At 45.6% G+C, this 20,358-nt stretch overlaps 1 protein-coding gene across 4 annotated transcripts in view; it reads left to right on the top strand.

The window, feature by feature from the left end:
* The window catches only part of LOC135896859 (serine/threonine-protein phosphatase 6 regulatory ankyrin repeat subunit B-like), a 90,874-nt gene extending 71,047 nt beyond the window's left edge, over positions 1-19,827 (top strand). For all 4 annotated transcript variants that reach the window (XM_065425366.2, XM_070532260.1, XM_070532262.1 and 1 more), the window contains 7 exons: positions 1,308-1,547; positions 5,363-5,433; positions 9,531-9,630; positions 15,662-16,018; positions 17,853-18,056; positions 18,971-19,072; positions 19,729-19,827. In XM_065425366.2, the coding sequence (XP_065281438.1) occupies positions 1,308-1,547; positions 5,363-5,433; positions 9,531-9,630; positions 15,662-16,018; positions 17,853-18,056; positions 18,971-19,072; positions 19,729-19,806 (1,152 nt within the window). In that variant the 3' untranslated portion in view covers positions 19,807-19,827. The remainder of the gene's footprint in view (positions 1-1,307; positions 1,548-5,362; positions 5,434-9,530; positions 9,631-15,661; positions 16,019-17,852; positions 18,057-18,970; positions 19,073-19,728) is intronic.
* Positions 19,828-20,358: the final 531 nt, after the last annotated feature.

The raw sequence follows: 20,358 nt of genomic DNA, 5'->3' as shown, positions 1-20,358 counted from the left end.
TATAAAGATTATACGTCATTATCAACAGCATGCACTATAAAGCCGAATAGAATACATGTCCAGTAATAATTATGTTTGTTAACGGAAGGAAGCTTAAGTTTTCTTTTACAATGTGTCAATATGGTCAACGAGATGAAGCGTGAATATATTCTATGCTGAGTCGCTGACATATTCCTAATTAGGTGCTATCACTGTTTCTTTCTTTCTTTCTTTTTCTTTTGAAGCAAGTTTCGCCTTAGTTGCTGGGGTTTCAAAACGGAGAGTTTGTTGTAATTCGGGGTTAGATACTAATGAACTGCCTGTTATACTAATCAACTACCTTGTTGTGCTTATTCGAGAGAATCAGTGCAACACCACGACGTTATCGACGTTAAGCTAAAACACTTTAGCTGCATCTTTACCGTAAATAAAGTCCTTCGACGGTCGTTGCCATGTGCCAGCCGAAGCATAAAGAAATCACTTTTGGTTGTGCTGTAGTCGAGCTTTTGCAATTAAAACGCAATGTCTTTTTTTCCTCCTATTTTATACAACATTCACTAGGTCAACGAACGCTATCAATGCCTGAAAAGCCTCAAACCTCAAGTTTTTGTCCCTCTCTAATCAAAAGCAAGAGTAGGAGAATTCTAGAGTGTTTAGTTGGGATAAAGGAGTGTGCTGAACCATTATTATCAGTGTACAAAACAAGAAACATCGGAGTGACGCAAAAAAAAAACAACTGTCGAGCCACCGACTTGATCTTCGGGAGCCTTCGGTTTTGGCTCCCCGAGGTCTCAGTCCCTCAGGACTCAAATAAAGTTCTTGTCATGTCATGTCATGTCATGTCATGTCACTGTTTTCACTTTCGTTGCTGCTACATCTCCCAGTCGCTAAGTTTATATACAGCTAACATCAACAACCTCTGATGGCTGAGGTCATTCAAGAGTGGGCTTCGACGTCCACCTAAGCTCGAGAGGGCACCTGAGCCAGAGCGCTTCAAAATTTCAGAACTCAAACCCATCACGAGTACGATCTAGGTGACTAAAAGCTGTCTAAATCGCGTCCTCCTCTTTTAGTCTCACATTCTATTATTCCAAACGGTGTCCCCCATGCCTCAGTCTCATCCTCTACGCTTTTCTGAACCCGAACCTCGCCTCACCCTGACCTCTTTATCACGTCCAGACATGGACGCTATAGAGTGCCGTGTGAAGTGGCTCCGCCCCATTCTCAGCCCCAACCCGCACATGAAGACATTATCTTTTATTGAACTCAACTACAGATTGAATCACCTTACAGCCTTTTCACTTTTGTTTTCTTCTTTTTGTTGACAGAATGGGCAGAATGGCGGCGCCGACATGGTGCAGTTGGCACAATCCTTGTTGCTGACGGGAAGAACGCCGGAGGAGGCCCAGTACCTGAGTTCCAGCGTCGGCGACGCGCTGGTTGGGGCTCTCGCGGCCGTCGCCAAGCAGAGGCCTCCAGACCCCGTGGCCTTCGTCGCCTCTTGGCTAAAGCAGAATCAAATGGTCCAGGACCGGCCGACCACCAGAGCTCCGAACGCCACTATGCCAGTGAGCACAACGCCGCGTACCGCCGCCGTCATAATTGACCTGAACAATGAATACATTTAAAATCGTTTCATCTCATTCGTTTACTTTGGGGCTCGAAAGGATTACAGAAAGGAGTGGGATTTAACAACGTGTATACGCGAGCTGACTTAGTTACAACATCATCAAGATTATAACCCCGAATCTATACGAAAAAAATGTTGCAGCTACAGATATTGTCACGTAGTAGTGACGGTGAGGAAAGCAGCAATACTGGGAATGACGAAACTAGCATTTTATTGAGCGAACTTGTGCCCTCAAAAAACACGCTTTACTCAAAGAACGGCGACAGCGGCGAACACAGTGGGCGATCGTCGAAAACCTGATCAGCGGGTTAAGCGCGTCGGCTTTTGTACACCAGTCGTTGAACGTTCCAGAGCAATCGTTGGGACCCGCGTGTCTTTCACAAAGTTATATGCTATTTGCGTCGCGCATACATGCAATCAGATTACACAAGCTTCCGTGACAGACAGCGGATGAAACCATCGATAACGTTTCAGAAACTTCCTATACATGCAGGCGCGTCCTGCGCTGTGCGATAACATTTGTTAGGCGGTGAAATGTGGTCTCCCGATAAAGAAGTACACGCGTCAATATACAGATAAATGAAAATGTATTACTATTTACAAATTATCAAACGGCACAGTATGGTGAGTAGTCCAGCCTAAAAGCACTGCATCGTTTTGTTCTTGTCATTGATGAACCTGGTCATTGTCGTCATTGCCGTTATGCTCGCAGATCACCGTGGCAATATGCTGTGTAACGTTGCCTAAGTTTGCGGTGTCCGGGACGGTGGTGACGGAAGCAAGCAGGCACTTCTAGAACAAACTTGTTTTCCAAATAAGAAAGCCATGAAATAAGATTGTTCTGCAAGAGGACACAGTAACATTTAGTTTGTAGTCAAAACAGAATGGAGTATATAACTAGGAGGTTCTCGCGGAGGTTTAACTTGTCGCTAAATGATTTCGAATTGTTCAACTTAAAACGCAATATCTTGTTTAAAAGGGTCCGTTTGCAAAGTCATCAGATCGTTTCAAGATATAAGGACGAACTTTAGGCATTTGCATGTATAAAAAATTAAATTATGGGGCTTTACGTGCCAAAACTACTTTCTGATTATGAGGCACGCCGTAGTGGGGGACTCCAAAAATTTTGACCACCTGGGGCTCTTTAACGTGCACCTAAATCTAAGTACACGGGTGTTTTCGGATTTCGCCCCCATCGAAATGCGGCCGCCGTGGCCGGGATTCAATGCCGCGACCTCGTGCTCAGCAGCCTAACACCATAGCCACTGAGCAACCACGGCAGGTTCTACATGTATACTGCCTATCTTTCCATGGAGGGAGGGAAACTTAGGAGAGGCCCTAGCCAGCACAGTTGTTTTGGAGAGAGTGCGACAGAACTCACGTGCTGGTTTTCGGAAAGGATCAGTTGGACTGGTGGTGCAAACATCCTCGTTTCCGTAGCAACCGCACTCCAGAAGCTCTCGCTGCTCTGGCCCTCCGAAAAGTGGCATAAAAGTTTTCGGCATAGGACCTTATCGAAACACGTTCATTTCTAGAGAAGTGTTGTGGGAACTTGAAAGTAGTGTTTTGAGTGTGTGAACTGTGGGTGTGAGTGTGAGCCTGCAACAAAGGCTCTCAGGCACTCACGGAGCGGCCGGGTCTTCGTCATCTTCTTCAACGTTCCACGACAAAAAAAAATAAATACACACACAAGAGCGCGCCTGCTTCCTTAAACTGTTACAGAAGTTCCGTTCTGACGGCGCGACAGTTGCGCACACTGTTGGCAGCTTGTTGAAGTTCGATGCTCGCTCGCGCTCATCTGCTCCTGCGAGCTTATTTGAGCCGCAAAACGGATATGTGCGTCAAAATAGGGGCACTTCCGGCTTCAAAAAAATAACGTGACTTCAGGGCCTCTCCTATTTTTGTTTCTTTCCTCCATTCATCTTTCCCATACTGGTTGATCCGCCGTACTTACCCATATACACTTCGCCGAGATGCGCTGCGTGAGATGCGAGCCAAGACCACACCGCGTCTCTGGATTATTCCATGCGGTCTCTTCTCGTCTAAGGTGCACGCGCGGGCACGTTTACGCTTATCTTATGAGCTCTGCCTCGTCGTATCTCAGCCATGTCTCGGATGAATCCACAGGGGCGATTCAGTGTGGCTATGAAATTTTGCTTCCGAGCACGAGAACGCAGGCTCGATACCCGACCAAAGCGGCCAAAGCCCAAACGCCCCATTTCTTGGACGTCAAGCAGCTAAGCCCTTACAATCAGGCCGCGAGTGCCTTTGAGATCGTTGCACAATAGTGCTGCCAGCAGTCTCGCGCGACATGTTGTTTTATATAAATGTTATGCATCCGACAAGGATGGATGGATGGAGGAAAAACTTTATTAGAGTCCTTTAGGGCGCGCACTAGCGCGCAGCGGGCCGCTCCCACGTCGGGACAGAGAGGCCGAGTCTCTCCGCCGCGTCGCGGGCCCGTTGGACAGCCCATAACTGTTCTTCGAGGTTGGGGCTGTGTAGGACCGCATCCCAACGTGAAGAAGTGTTGTTTTTATCGCTGTGTAACGCGGGACATCGCCAGAGCATGTGAGGTAAACTCGCTAAATCATTGCAAAGTGCACATGCATTTGTTGTTTGAATTTCGGGGTACACCTTGTGAAGAAGTAGGGGGTTTGGGTAAACCCCCGTCTGTAGAAGCCTGAGTGTCAAAGCTTGAGGTCTATTGAGTTTGCAATGTGGGAGGGGGTAGATCCTCCGAGCCAAATAAAAGTGCTTAGTAATTTCGGTGTAGGATGAAGGAGAGTCCCGATTGTCAGTACCCCCAGCGTCAGGCTGCCCGGTAGCTACGCGGTTGATGATCCCTCGCGCAGCTCCGTGTGCCGACTCGTTGAGGTTGGGCAGGGCACCCTCGATCTGTCCCATGTGGGCTGGAAACCAGATCAATGTGTGTGGCTTGATCTCCTTGCTTCCTAGTATCCTTAGGGCCAGCTCGGATATGGTACCTTTGGCAAATGCCCTAACAGCTGATATGGAGTCACTGTAGATTGATGTCCTCTTGTCGTCCAATAAGGCCATCGCTATTGCAGCCTGCTCTGCGATCTCAGAGGACGTCGTCCGAATCGAGATTGCGTTTGTTATTTGCCTTTCATGATATACGCTAACTACAGCGAAGGCCTGTCCGTCGGCGTAGCGCGCTGCGTCTACGAAACTGTTCTCCGAAGCCCGTTCACAAGCCTTTTCCAGGAGAGCCTTCGCGCGCGCCCGACGTCTTCCCACGTTGTGCTCTGGATGGACGTTTCGTGGGATCGGGGCGACAATGATGCGGTCCCGCTGCTCTCGAGGGATGCTACAGAACTTTGTTTTGATTACTGTGGGGGGAACGCCCAGCTCCTGTAAGATGTGTCTTCCAGCTTGTGTGGTAGATAACCTGACGAACTGGGCCCTCTCCTGTGCTTCCGCTATTTCCTCTAGCGTGTTATGCATGCCAAGTTGAAGTAAGCGTTCCGTGTGAGTGTATATGGGGAGGCCGATCAAGAGAGCTCCGACAAGGATCTCCTTGTAAAATTGCAGTAGTCTGTTGAATTGTGCTGGTTGGTACATTATTGAACTTGAAGGGAACAGCGATAACGCGATAAAAAGAGCGATTAAAAAAATCTTTCTTTTTCTAACAAATGTGTAGCTTCGTGTTTCGAGTTCAGGTTACTTCGAAGGAAGAGCAGATGTGCAAAATTAAGTGTCCTTTTCCTCTGTTTTTCTCATTTCTTGCAGGCGGTGAACTCGAAAAACCGAGACAACGAGGTAGCGTCCAGAGCAAACACTATTTCGTCTTCGGCGACAAGGTAAAAAACGCAAGGAGAAAGCAGATTCACCGGCTCAAGCTCTCGGATACCGAATTGACGCTGAGCTTGCTATTCAGTTGCTCTCTGTTGATTTGTAATATTACCGCGCTCTTACGAGCGGTCAACGCTGCTGTTATGAAACTGCAGCTGATAACGGATGTTCCTAGTGCAGTTTACATTTGCCGTGCATAGACGCAGGGCGTGCTATAATTTAATTCTACGCAGTGGAAAGGGGGGGGGGGCATTTCAGTTGTGTTTCCCCGAGTTATCTTGTTCGTTGTGCGCTCAGCTTCCTCACACATAAAGAACTCGCGCTGTATCGGCCAATCAAATTAGCTGAACATCGCTTACGGTTCGCTCCGCTGACGTGTCACTGCAGAGAACTGCGCCGGTTTCACATATTTGATTAAGCACGTCTCCTCGGAGACGCGAGTGACGCGTAACTGCAGCTTGGCCTAGAAACAATGACGGAGCCAAGTGAAACGTTCCTCCTCTCAATTGGTATGAAACCATCATCACGCTCCACTCAATGGGTTCGGTAGCCAATGGAGGGCAGAATTCCACCTTGCGCTGGACCGCGCACCACGGCCTTCCTGCTATAAGCGGTTCTGTGTGTATGAATTGTAAGGATACATCGGTCTGAGTGGAGTGGACCGTAAGCTAAACTATATTGGGGCATTTAAAGCACGCAGATCGCGATATCTAACCAGCTCCAGGTGAACGTATACGTTCGCGTGCTCCACGAAAAGAAAGCAACGCGCATAGCACCTCGATGTGGAGCATCGCTGGAGTGGGTAGCCATTGCGCATTGCACCAAACGGCTACGCTAGGAAGCCCTGTTAAACACTTCGGCCTTTGTGATTTGTTCAGCGGTGTGTATACACGCCGAGCTGGCACTCGCAGAAATGTACCGCTCCTGAACGCTTTGCACTATCGTACTCGGCCAATTGATGTGCGAGTGATTTTAAGGGCTCGTCGTTGGGCCCCCCCAGGAGTTGGCGATCAACCTGGTTTGTGGCAAGCGGGAACGAAACAGCTTGGCGACGAGCCGAAACGATAGAATGAAGCGAAATGAATGCATTTAATGAGCTTGATGTTTTAGGCATTCGTGTAGGGTAAAAGTGTAGATAGCCCGTTTGTAAGCACGTTTTCTTTTTTTACGGTGGTGATGATGTGTGTACAGCCTGACGCGTATGAATTGAAGTACGCGGTATTTTTCACACGAGCTTCGACTTGTAGTTTCTGTGACGCGTGAGAGCGCATCGTGTTTCTAACGATACCCCAGGGGCTTTTCGTGAACGCGCACTTAAGCTTGACTCAGGTGCAACGTTTTTTTTGTTCCTTTTTTTGTAGTAATGTTTAGGGAAACGATAGATGTTATTTAGAGTGTTTCGGCCGCCTTTTGTAATGAGGTGTCATGAGAGTTGCGGTAAAAGGGCGCCGTTTGGATAACCCATCAGAAGTTTCTGCGCATATTTAGGTACGTAATTCTGAGTATTTATTTCACTGCAAATCAATCGTTGCCAAAAAAAAAGAAAGAACAATAAGAAAGAAATTTCAAACAACACGTTTTGGGAATTTAGCCTAAATACAGAAAATATGCATTCATCTGCCCTCCGGCACGCGACTGCTCAAGGCGAATCGGTATCCATCGCGGTCGATTTAATTCTTCCGAAGCGCCTTGGGGCCATTAGAGACTAAACACTTAGTTTGTTGGTTCGGACCGTTTTTATCATTTGCCTGAGTTTCGTCTGTGGTCGTTACTCTTGAGTTGCGTAGCACTTTCTTTATTCAGTGCCTGCAGTTTGATTCCGTACGAGGTGCATGCATTGCGACGATGTATCTTTGGTTGTGAGTAGATTAGCTTATCGACCGGCTTCTTCTGTAAACCTCTTTCTCTACAATATTGTGTCAATAAAGAAACCGTTGTAGACTGGTGGAGTTGTCTCTTTCTGTCTCAGTTTCTCTTTCGCGAACTGCGAGTAACCTTTACCTTATCAGGAATGCTCAGGCAGGCCCGTAATTGCTTCATCGAAGCACACTTTAGGTTTATTTCTAGTATGCTTGTCTCAAATTATTTCATGCATTCTGTTTATGCTATTTCAATTTATTTTATGCTGTAGCAACTCAAAAGAGAAACTCCACAGCTACGAGTCTGTTTCGTTGCTTTGCTAGCTAGGAGCTTTTGGTTCTTTCGTATGCTGCGCATTTGTTCTGTTGTTACGTTACGAGTTAAGCTGTTTACTTTTCTTGTAAGCTTTTAGTTAGCTTATTGAGTTCAAATTTATTTATTTTTTTACTCTATTCATATCTTGCATTAATTACGCATTATTTATTTGTAGCAGTTCACTGAATGTTTATTTCTATTTATTTGGTTAGGCGTGAGCAAGGAACAACAGAACACAAACATCCCACACATAGGACGGTCTATCATGACTTCATTCTTCTGCGTCCTTGCCTCAAAATACCGGTCTGTATTGACGTAGTAGTGAAAAATATCTGTCTGCTTCCACACGAGTGACTGAGTGTAACGTCCTGCACCGTTTCGCAAATTGTAGTAAAGTGACTGAACCAGGCTTTCATATACGAGTTCACTGTGACATGCAATACAAACTATATGCGTCACAGTGAAGCCTGTGAATTTAGCATTTTCACTTCAAAGAGTGCGAAACCGAGTGTTCTGTTACCTGCGATTCTAGTTCACACTCTTTTAAATAAAACGGCACACGAAACTGATGGCTGATATACTGGGAACATTGAGAACGAACCAGCGTGGTCAAGGCACACACACACACACTACGTCGACAAATAAGAGTCGTTAGTCTTTCCAGGTCTTTCTTAGCCGGTGCGTCGTCCTTGTCGCTATTTTATTTGTGACACTACTTAAGAGATGCAGCTTCCTGCGGTTCGCGAAGACACCAGCAGCGAGAGTGCGACGACATTGAGAGCTTTCTCGGTGAACAGTTAGTGCTTATGCATAAATAAAAAAGAAAGTGTCGTGTCGAGCATTGCAAACTGTTCTCGGATAGCATGCATCTGTTAGGAGCAACAGCAGATGTACCCAAGTTAATAAAAGCGAAAGCGTTTTTTGAAACCATAATTAAAATTGAACAGTGTAAGCGAACCATGGAAGTGTACTCTTTCTATAGGCATATCTCTGAATAAGGGCGCTGAGCAGTGAAATTATCAGGAGCCAGGTTGCCAGTGTCTAATACTTTTATAGTCTTTTTTATTTTATTATTACTTTATTATTTTTTGCTGGCAAAACCAAACACCATACAAGAGCTACGCTAAACTGCCAGCTGCACTTTTCTTAACTTCAACAACGCTGCGACAAAAAAAAACCGATTTAACACGCTTGGTGCTTGTTCTGAATGTTTCAGTCATTTAGCTGCCCATTTTAACCACTTTTTCAAGAAAAGCCATGCGGAAATCAACACGTCACTTGTAAGCGATCAGACCGAAAGTGAAGTCCTGGTTGGTGCGGGAACAAATGCTTGATAAGATAGACACAGCGCTGCGTTTGAGAAATAAGCGATGGTATATCAGTAAAAGGGGGAAAATCAAAACAGACAACAGTGACTTGATAGTGCACTCACTGTGTTTGCGTGCACTGAAACAGAGAAAAAAGAAAGGCAAGAAGATTGACCATACAGACGTCCGATTGGCTACCCTGCGCGGGCAAGAGGTGAGGAACTGAAGGAAAGAAGGAAAAGGCGATAGGGAGAGAAAGTTCACGCGCGCAGTAGCTTACGCAGGGTGTCTGTAATTAATAAAGGAAAAATCAGGCATCCACCCGTTCGTAGCACTTGCTACAGTAAGAGTGTCTATAAGAGTATCCTCCGTTGCGTTGATTTCAAGAAAGTAAATAAAGGGTGATGAGGTGACACATTGAGTTACATTTGCACAAATCGGGCCCGACGTATAGGCTTTGTTTCCAAGACGCGCACCAGAAGTGAATGGCAGAGGAACATACGCGTACTTTTGAAAGAGAAACATACGCACATCTGTAGTATTGTAAGTAGCGCTAAGTTACGGAAATCTTTCGCGGAAGGTTTCAGTGACTGGGTCCCAGCGCAAAACTTTCTGGTTTCTAGCGACGACAGCCTGAGGAGAGCGGGCTTCACAAACCCATTTTCCGAGGAGGCTGCCATCGAGGAGACGGAGCACTACATGGACGACTACACCCGGCTCAAGGTGAGACGGGAAGAAATGACGCGGAGCGCTACGATTTCACACCAGTGGCTGTGGTGCACAGAAAATGTGATAGAACTCACCTGCGTCAGCACTGACAGCAATCACCGGCATTCACACCGGTGATCATAATAAAGCTCGCGCGACCAAAAAAATAAAGCGGCTACTTAAAAGCGACTACTTTGCTCACTGAGCGATGTTTCATCTCCGCTACTGAAGTTGCAACGCTGTTGGATCAATCAGCGGCGCCGGAGCAGCACCTCGGTATATTGTGACGCTTATTACGTGCCGATGGATGCGCGAACAAACGTGAACGGCCCCAACAGCGTCACCTTTCGGTGTGGCGGTTGGCATGTCGAGCTTGCCAGTGTCAACAACGGTCGTAGTTAGTAAATCACCGGTCGCGTGGTCTGTAGCATGACCCATTTCAATCGTCCGTGTCAAATGTCCCCTTAGTTGCTCATGCGCTGAATTCACCCGGACTTAAAGAAAGCGCAAGGTTGGTTGTAGGCAGATGTATGTCAGTTCAGAACACGCGCTATAAGGTACCCTGCTTGAAACGCACTATTGTCTCAGGGCTTTCATCTAGGGGCCCTCTAACGTAAAACTATCCCAGCATGTTTTTATTCCAATCTCCTGACGTCCAATTTACGTAACCGCCGAAGCAAGCATCGGGCGGTGACCCGCAGCGTTGCCTGAAGAGCCCAATCAAACGCTCTCCTCGTTTATAGGTCACTTTTGTTCGCTTTCAAAACGAATAACTTTGCCTGCGTTGAGCGGTTTTTCTTGCTTAATTGGCTGAAAAAAGGCGAGGAACCCCCTCAAATGGAGAGGGTTTCGATTGGGCCGAGCTAGCGCACTGAAAATAGATAAGCGGATGTAGAGGGAGGTGCCGGCGTTTGCGATTGGTCCGCTTTCCCATACATAGTTTGCAGTGGCTTGTCTAAAATCGTGGAGGCATCCAACGGACAGTTAAGAAAGCTGCCAAAACGAATACTCAGCAAAGAAGAGTTGCTAGAATGATGTCGTATACGTGCCGAAGGGCTAGATGATGTTATACGGCCACGCAAAAAGTTTTGTTATACGCAAATAAACCCACGCTCTCCGGCAGGTGCGAGTAGCCAGTGCCTGAGTGATCAGCGGCAGCCATCTTCTATTCCTTCCGGAAAGGGGCATTGTCCGGCTATTCAAAAAAAAAAAAAAATCCGGCTTTGTTCGGCATATTAATGCATCTGTAACGCCTACACGCCACTATGACGCAATTATTTTTTGATGTTTTGTGACGACTTGTGTCGGACAGGTGAAGTGGGTGCAGCCTGAAACCTTTTGACCAATGGTAGAGGGCTAATGACGAAAAGGCGTGGAATCAGACATAATTATTTTTATTTTGTTCGGTCGAAGCATGCATAATCAGTGTGTACGCGTCATGTCAGATTGGGAATTATTGCAGTTTTCGTGACCTCGCATGACAGACAGGCAAAGTGGGGTTGGTCCAAAAAAATTTTTCACCAATCGCGAAGGGTTGATTGCAGAATTGTAATAGAAAAGTTTGGAATAGCTTTACGTTATAGCACCCTAGGACAAAGAAATTATTGTAGGAGCATTTACGGGAAATCTTAGTTACCATTTCATCTGCGAAATCATATCTGAAACGCAAGGCAAGTTCTTAGTGACAGCAATCGCCACCCTCACCCAGGTGGCGCAAGGGAAAAAGCAAAAACCAGGTGATTTGTCTACCAGCGTTCCTTGTTAAGAAATATAAATTTCTCACTCGACAGTATTGGGCGTCGCCTACGATTTCGGCCCGAGGAATTCCCCGCGTGGGATCTCCAACGGCTTAAAACTCCTGAGGACCTCAATAAAGTTCTTGACTGACTGACTCGACAGTACATGGTCGCATTGCTAGTCTTAGTACGCTCGCTATCAAGAGAGAGAGCGTCAGCGCGTCGCCACCAGGTAACCTGCCTCACTTACCAACTTTCAAATGAGGCAGGAAGGACCAGCACAGTTCCTGCGTGTTCTGTTGCGTTTCTACGAAGCGACCCACAACGCTCTTTATGGAACTTTTTCTTTCGCGGCATGAGTGTTTGTTATTACACTTTTTTTCCCTTTATTCACAAGCGTACAGCAACAATTAAAAAGCGCTTCGCATTAGGCTTTCACCACAAAGCTAATGAATGCTATAATCGATCGAATATTTGGGAGCTTGTAGTTGCGATCAAAATGAAATCTTTAACGTGAAGGAAAATTCCTGGGTAATTTTGAACTGACGCCTTGTTTTTAACCTGACATTAAGCGATAAGCGTGTGGAAGAGAAACTATAATGTTTGGACACTCAGTTTTTCCTAGAGATTATGAATGCCTGCGCGTTCGAACGACTTCACTTAACATGCGACACAAAGTGCCCCATGGGGCACTTTGTGTCGCATATTCCTGCAGGAACTAACGAACGAACGTGATGCATCGCTTTGTACTTGAGGAGCAATAAGAAACATGCATTAGTTTGTGTGCACTCAAGTCGTTTCGGTGGCTTTTCTCGTACGCTGCGCACACCGCTGCCAACCTCTCAAGTCAGTTTGCTCCTAAGTCGGATACAGAAACTCCCTATATTATAAGGGTACAGTTGATCACTTTGTCAATATGGTATTTGTAAAGATACACTTTTTTGTTATCTGAACATAGCGCAAATTTATAGCTCATAAGTTTATTTACAAGGTCGGTTTTGTAAGTTTAAATAATGAAGTCACTTCACTCAAGCTGAAATGGTGCTGCAGTGCAAGTTGTTCTAACCAGAGTTCTCCGTGCTAACAAGTTCTTCGAGTTCTTCGTTCTGCTTTGCAACTATATTCACAGAGACGTCAGACATGCAAAAAAAAATATGAACAACGGCAAAATGCCAAGATTGAACCGGAACCTCATTCAAATTATAAGAAACCTGGCACCGGACGACCCCTACAAAATGAAGCAGTTTCAAAAGTGTTCCACTTCACACTTCAATATAAAGTATGCGCAATAAATATTCCTACCGTGACGTGACGTAATGACGTATCCGCACCACGATTACGCGCTTACAAGTAATTTGCAGCGAAGCATGCAGATAAGCGTCCAATTTTTTTCTCTATGCCATAACTCAATCAATCACGTGACCACTAGGGCTGCAATGCTATTCTGTAGAAATTTAGTCAGTCTACGGACGGTTCCGGGTAAGTTTGCGTGCATATAGGCTACGCAGCTTATAAATATTTAGACTGGGTCTTCCAGACTTCCGTCATGTTACCACCACTACGTCATATGTCGCAAAATCTGTCATTGCATGGTTGAATGCCTAGCCCGCGACACCAGCCTTCGTCAGAAGGTTGAAAAAAATCCTCTGCCAAAATGGTCAAAATTGTTGAGTGTGATGTCCACCGATTTAATAATTGTTTGTTTTATGACCCAAACTTTCGCAAATAAAATTGGAACGTACCTAACTCAGCGAAAACATACGCGCGACCGCTAAAGTTCCCAGCGTGCATCACGCATCTTATCACGAGGTGGCGCTTGGTGCCTACATTCGTCGTCGTCGTCGTCGTCGTCGTCACCGTCATCATTATAATCATCATCATCATTAGAGGCTGTCAGCTGCCGCTCCTTCTATTCAAGCTGTTGGACGTGTTTCCGACAGAAAAACTTATGACCACCTGGCATCCATATGTCTTATGACACAGCTAACCATAGGGTAACTCAAATCACACCACAAAATAACAAGCACTAGAACGCGAATCAAGGTAGGATAAAGGACTTATTAGGACTCTAGTGTGAGTTAGTTGGTTCATGATCTTGAAGCAAACTTTGACCAGCGCGAAGCAAACGAGACGAAAGATGAGGAACACGAAGCACTCGTCTGTGTTTCTTACTGTTCCTCGTCTTTGGTCTAATTTTCTTCGCGCTGGAAAAAGTTTTCTTCAAGGAGGAAGGAATTTTTTGGCATCTGGAGCAAGAAGCAGGATGAACACTAAGCGCTTACAACAAGGCCCTGCTTGTAGAAGGTGGGCTGTCAATCCGTATGAACCATGCCCTTGTTATATGTATAGCACCTCGCAATGATGACGTTATAACGACGCTGTATAAAGACAACTAACCGATCAAGCTGCACGATATACAGCTCTCTATTACTGCTGTAGGCAAGTGAGTGCATGAAAGCATCAACGTTGAAGAGCAGTGCGCAGATTTGTAAAAGTTTGGGATTAACGTTGATAGTTGTTATTCTAACGTGAGATGCATGCATTTTGGAGGAACAATGTATTGGCTGTGAGTAGTGCCAACAACGTCCCAAGTTCAGCGGCAACCTCAGATTGACCGCAGCATCGAAATTTTGGGCACTCCTTTTTGATAGCGTCCGTTGTACTGAAAATATCATCGTGCTCGTTGACTAGCGCGCGAAAATCCTATAGCATGCTTCACAAGGCATCAGGCAAGACAGGATATGATGGTGGTGCATTGAATCAAGCGATCGTTATCAGACATCCGAATGAGATGATGCGTGAATGCGAAAAGAAAACATGTACAAAACACGTACAAAACACGTACATCTGGCACTGTATAATCTTTTTCTAAATCTGCAACAGTCAGCATCAGCTAGTAACAACCCGTCGTTTCTCCAATCGGTGACGTAAAAAGGAGCTAATGTGCAATATTGGAAGTGCTATCACCCTCTCGGTTACAATTTCGCTCTACTCGTTACAAAATTACTTATGAGGAAAAAATACAGATGCTTTTAATGTGATCAGCATTCTTAGGGTACTTCACGAAATTTCCGGGGGATATGAATGAATGACTCAGTGCATGCATGCATGCATGCATGCATGTATGTATGTATGTATGTATGTATGTATGTATGTATGTATGTATGTATGTATGTATGTATGTATGTATGTATGTATGTATGTATGTATGTATGTATGTATGTATGTATGTGTGTGTGTATGTATGTATGTATGTATGTATGTATGTATGTATGTATGTATGTATGTATGTATGTATGTATGTATGTATGTATGGATGGATGGATGGATGGATGGATGGATGTATGTATGTATGTATGTATGTATGTGTATGATTGCATGCATGCAACCATTTTCCCGCCAACCTGAATCACAGTGTAGTCCCTTCGTATTGGTTAGAGCATCAGGCTGGCTTTACTAAGGGAACCGAGTTCAAAACCAACCGCTGGAACATCTTGGTCACTGGGTATGTGGCACTTGGTATGTCCCGCTCATCTGTTAATCCGTTTCATGCCAACTTGTGTTACTGAGTATGTGCCACTGGGTATGCGCCGCTCTCCAATGACCTTCTTTGACGCCAACTTGCGTCACTGGGTATGTGCCACTAGGTATGTGTCGCTCATCAATGGCAAAAAAGAATCACGTAATGTTTATCTGGTGCTTGGGCGCAATCGAACCTGTGTCATATATATTCAGACGAATTTCTCTCAATGTATATTCATACAAGCGAATCTTGTGGACTTCGTGGCGGCGCTGCTGAGGGACCCAGCATGTCCAGAGTGAAGCGTGAGAGAGGAGCCCGGCTGCGTAGACGCCTCATATACGACACGCCCCTCTGGCGGCAATACGTTGTGTCGCTACCTCGCTACATCTCTCATCGCATTGCTAAGCATTTTTAAGTGTACCTGACTAACTCGAATTTTTTGCGGCGTCATGTGCGCAGTCTTTGTTCCATGATCGTTGTTGTGGCTAAAACTAACGGGGACCACCGAGAGTTGAAAACTGTTTGCTCCCGACAATGTTCATATGTGAAACAACTGCCTGAGAATAGCCTTCAAGTGAAATAACTCACTCGATTCAACAATGGTACTTTTTCTTGCCTGCACGAAAAAGGTGAAGCTAAATGCAGATTGTGCTCAACAGTGTCCACAGAAGGTACACGTGTTACACCAACATTTCTACTCCAAACAAGAGGGGGTAGTCAGACAGATAAGCACTTGAATTGACTTTGAATTCCGCGCGGCGGCTCTCAACCTTGTTCGTGCATGTAGGACGAAGAGGGTCAGACGGTGCTGCACTTCGCCGCCTCGCACGCGCACAGCGAGGGTTGCTTCTACGCGCTGGTGCGCCAGGGCCAGGCGCTACTCGCTGAGAGGGACTCCCGTTACCGGACAGCGAGGGACGTGGCTCGTGAGGCCCAGCAGACGGACAACGTGTTCGCGCTCGACGCGTTCGTCCTCGACGCCTTCCTGGAGCGCCGAGCGGGGCTGCTGCGCGCGCTGGCGCATCGAGGATACGAGCCACTGCTGCATGCCGCCGACCGCCATGGGCGACACCTGACGGCCGTGCTGGCTCAGTTCCAGATGGCCGATATGCAGGCGCTCGTGCACGACATGGACGCATTCTTCGTTGAGTATCCAACTCTCCTCTTGCGATAACTTTGCCGTCCGAAGTCGGAGCGGAAACATTATAAGCAGGTGACGAGGCCGCGCTCCCATTGGCCTGATCTGAGTAGGCTTAGTAACAGCTAGAGCCACACCAATTTGTTGCAGCTGCATCGGTTTACCTTCAACTCAAGGTTTTTTCCCATACATGGCACATATAAATGCCTAATCACCATTGCGATCCCTTCAAGCACGTTTCCGCACCCAAAGACGTATTCAAGTGCTATTATGGCTGCCTGTGAAGCGTGCACCACAACATAAACGTTCGTATTGCGGGAGAGCTCACGTTTAGCACTCCGCACCCAAAGACTTATTCAAGTGCTAGTATGGTCACCTGTAAAGCATGCACCACAACATAAAAGCTCGTATTGCGGAAGAGCTCACGTTTAGCACAGGTTGCTTCGCATATTGCGGAGCCCTGAAAGGCTGACGGCAGTGCTCCTGGAGCCCAAACAATGATGATAACAAATTTCGCAACTAGCTTAACAACGTTTTAAATGTGGAGAATTTCTAGGCGAACATTTGCCACTTTGACAGTATCTAGCTGTCTATCAAGCCACCTAGGTCTTGGTGCCCTCATGGTCGTTTCGTTAACTTGGTATGTACCAAAATTGGCATAGTATGACAAGAGTGCATGACGAACATAACTGATCGGTCACGACATTAATGTCATGACATGCGTGTCATGTAGGTGATGAAACAGCCGCCTACGTCTTGGTATGTACCAAAATTGGCATAGTATGACGAACATAAATGATAGGTCATGACACTAATGTCATGACTTATCACATGACCTACATGACATGCATGACGACCTACATGCATGTCATGTAGGTCGTCAATCAGCCGCCTACGTCTTGGTAGTTACCAAAATTGGCATAGTATGGCAAGAGTGTATGACGAACATAAGTGATAGGTCATGACATTAATGTTATAACCGGCATGTTATGTAGGTCATGAAACAGCCGCCTATGTCTTGGTGCTGCTCTCATGGTCATTTCGTTAACTTGGTAGCTTCTCCACACACTGCTTCGCATAACATAGATTCCCACAGAGCGTGGGATCTGCCGGTTTTTTATGTGCATTTTGTTAAACGTAGTGTAACCTTTTCATATACAATGTCTCTAAATAACCCGTCTAAATAACAGACAAGGAGCACCTCCAATGACTAACAGCATCGCTAGTAATGCTATTATGAACGAAGTATAGAAAGTGATGAGGATGAACCATTGTTTTGTTACATCGAGGGAGGGAGTGGAGATTTACGAGGGGTGAGATGGTAAGGAAGGAATGCTTGCGCAGATAGCTAAAATTTCACGTTCCTGGTGAGCCGTCACAAATGAATGAATAAAACAAGGCTAGTAAAATATCTATAAAGTGCTGCTTCCCTATCGTAGCCTATTGCGAAGTTACTGGAAGACAACTTATATAACAAGCATATCTGACAAAGTGACTGATGTCTCTCTACCTTCTTTATTATATTTTGTAGATTTTCTCAAATGAATCTAAGTCAAAGAAAATTTTGGTTGGAAGAACCTGGGCACGTGTTTCGTTGCCATTTGTCAGCAGGTTTTCTTTTTTTTTTTTACGGAGTTCAAAGGAAGTAGTGTACTTACTCAATTTTATAATGTTATGTTGTTGTCGGTCATCAGCGAATCACACGCAGAAAAGTCCACAAATTTACTCACGAGCAAGAAGGAAATTCTGATTTTTCTTTAGTATCCAAGGATAGAGAGCTAGAATCGGAAATGCACTGTAGCAGCTCAAACTGCTCTCTCTCCCTGTGATGCATTCGCAGAAAACTCGCGAGGAGCTCCATGCGTTTGTGCGCAACGGATACCTGGAGGGTGTGCAACAACTGGTGAAGCGTGACGTCAGCTTGGTGACTGCCAAGGGCACCAGAGGACGCTGCGCACTGCACGTTGCCGTGCTCGTTGAGAACCCGGACGTGGTGCGACACCTGGTCAAATCATGTCCAGATGCACTTCACGTCGCCGACAACGTACGTATCCTGAAGGGGCATTCTGTCTGTGTGGGCTCTAGTGCGCATGCGTGCGTGTGTGCGTGCGGGAGTGCATGTGTGTGCATGTGTTTGGGGCAGGGGTGATTGTGCGCGCACCTAAACGTCAAAATTAAGTGTAAAATAAGGGTTATATTTGCGACAACCTTACTGTTCCTAATAAAGGAGAAAGTCGATGAAAGAAGAAAATGCAACTTTCTGCCGTTGGGAGCCGGACCCACAACCTCTGCATGGCGCGTGCAATGCTCCGCCACTTGATTCATCCTTACAATTTTGGAAGCATTTTCATACATGTGTTGAACGTAGCCCTGTTAGACTCGCAACCCTCAATATCGGTGGATCAGGCTCCCACTGTGTCAACGGTTGTGGTTTCGGCTCCCAGTGGTGGCAAGTCGTCTATACTGCCACATTTATTTTCATTTTTTCCTTTCTTAGAATACGAAACTTATGATACGAATTTATGACATCTTATGATACGAATTTGTATCGCGTGACACGGTATAATTGATTTTGCGTTCTACAGAGACACAGACACAGGCACAGACACTCAGGAATGAAAAAAGCATACATATGTCAAAGATATATGTCCAGCGTGCCGAATTTGTTGTGGTAGAAAGAAGTGCTGTAATTTTATCGAACTTAAAAACAGTTCAAAAGCATGCCAAAAATTTAAAAAGCGAACAAATCGCTTACGTACGTTCGCGTACAACTAACATGTTTCGCTACCTACTACGTTTACTGTCGACACTGTAACGAATATTAGCGGTTCGTAATGTGACTTGGGTATAAAGCTCCAAGTATGCTGCACGACACACAAAACAGAAAATCTACGGTTGCTAGAGCCTACGTGCGTTAGAGAAAATGGTCTCTGTAATGAGAAGAGCTCCCTCCTTCAGATGGGAAGGACGCCACTGCACTACGCCATGGCGATGCCCCACGTGACCACCCTTGGCCAGATCCTGGTACAGGGAGGGGCCTCGCGCACTGCCAGGGACGTCGTAAGTTGCTTCAAATTGTGACTGTATAAAACTATGGAGTAGCGGAGCTTAAAAGCGTCATTGACGTAAGCGAGAAAGGCCGGACAATGACAGCGTCATTACACTGGTTGCAGTAGTTGCGTGTCATCGAGTCGCGTCCGACTATTGGTGACACCGTATGAACATGCGAAGGCCTAGGAAATCTGCTTAAGGCGGTTTCTTTAAGCTCACAGAGACGCTTCGTAATGGCTTGAACGAACATTTCTCTAAGCATCTCGTACACTTGTGTACCCCATGTTTTCTTACTTTCAGCTTTAGCGAGCAGTAAATTTCCGTTCCATTGAACCGCCACACCGTATGGCACGACCAAAATAACAATGTTTTAGTTTCATGAACTTTGCTTTGAACGAACGTTCGGGTTTAACATCACTTAAGCTAAAGAGATTAGTTCATCTGGTTGCGCATAAATACAGACCGCCGTGCACGCTGGTATTCCTCAAAGTACACGTCCAGTGTATGGAAGTATATAAGTATTTTGTCAACACTCACGTCAGTGGCCCTATCGAGGAATGCAAGACAGCTGACTGTTCGTTATAATAGTTTCCACAGAAAGAGTGAAATGACGTTGGCAATTATGCTGTTGTAGAACAAAAGTGACTTCATTTTTCTTTTTTCAGAAAATGCGGACACCCAGCTACTTCTTCATATACAAGCAAGAAATACTGAAGCTCAAAGAAGAGGAATCTCCGGACTAGGCACTTCATTTCTAAATAAAAGCAAATTTTCTACGTTTATACGCTGGCGGTTCGAGTATGTAAAAGGTAGGATTGCTTCATGTATATACGAAGAAGTGTAAACCATCATTCAAAGAAGGACATAGTTAACATATTTACAATCGTAGCCTCGGTCGAGACGAGAAGGTGACTGTAATTTTATTGCTACTTTTTTTGACAAGGTGCACTCGTGAATTACGCTACACCTTGTGATAGCCGCAATGTAGAAAATGACGATAGCCATTCTTCGACGATTTCTGTGACTCTTAAAGAACTCCTCACCATTTCCCGGCATATTTTTATTGTTACGCACTGGTAGATGTAAAGCACCGTCCGCGGAACAGCATTTTATCAAAGAATTTTTTTAAGTACTTTGTAATAGCGGACACAAAAGCACATTAATTGTATCGAGGGGACAACTAAAAAAAGCGAGCAACTGCCAACGGCAGTTGCTCTCATGATAATTATGTTAGTGGTAGTGCTGATTTGGTGGTGATCGAGGAGGAGGGGGATTTTTAGACATGACATCGATGT

The sequence above is a fragment of the Dermacentor albipictus genome, chromosome 1 (assembly GCF_038994185.2).
Source record: "Dermacentor albipictus isolate Rhodes 1998 colony chromosome 1, USDA_Dalb.pri_finalv2, whole genome shotgun sequence".
Lineage (NCBI taxonomy): Eukaryota > Metazoa > Arthropoda > Arachnida > Ixodida > Ixodidae > Dermacentor > Dermacentor albipictus.
This window is presented reverse-complemented; position numbering and strand designations above follow the sequence as displayed.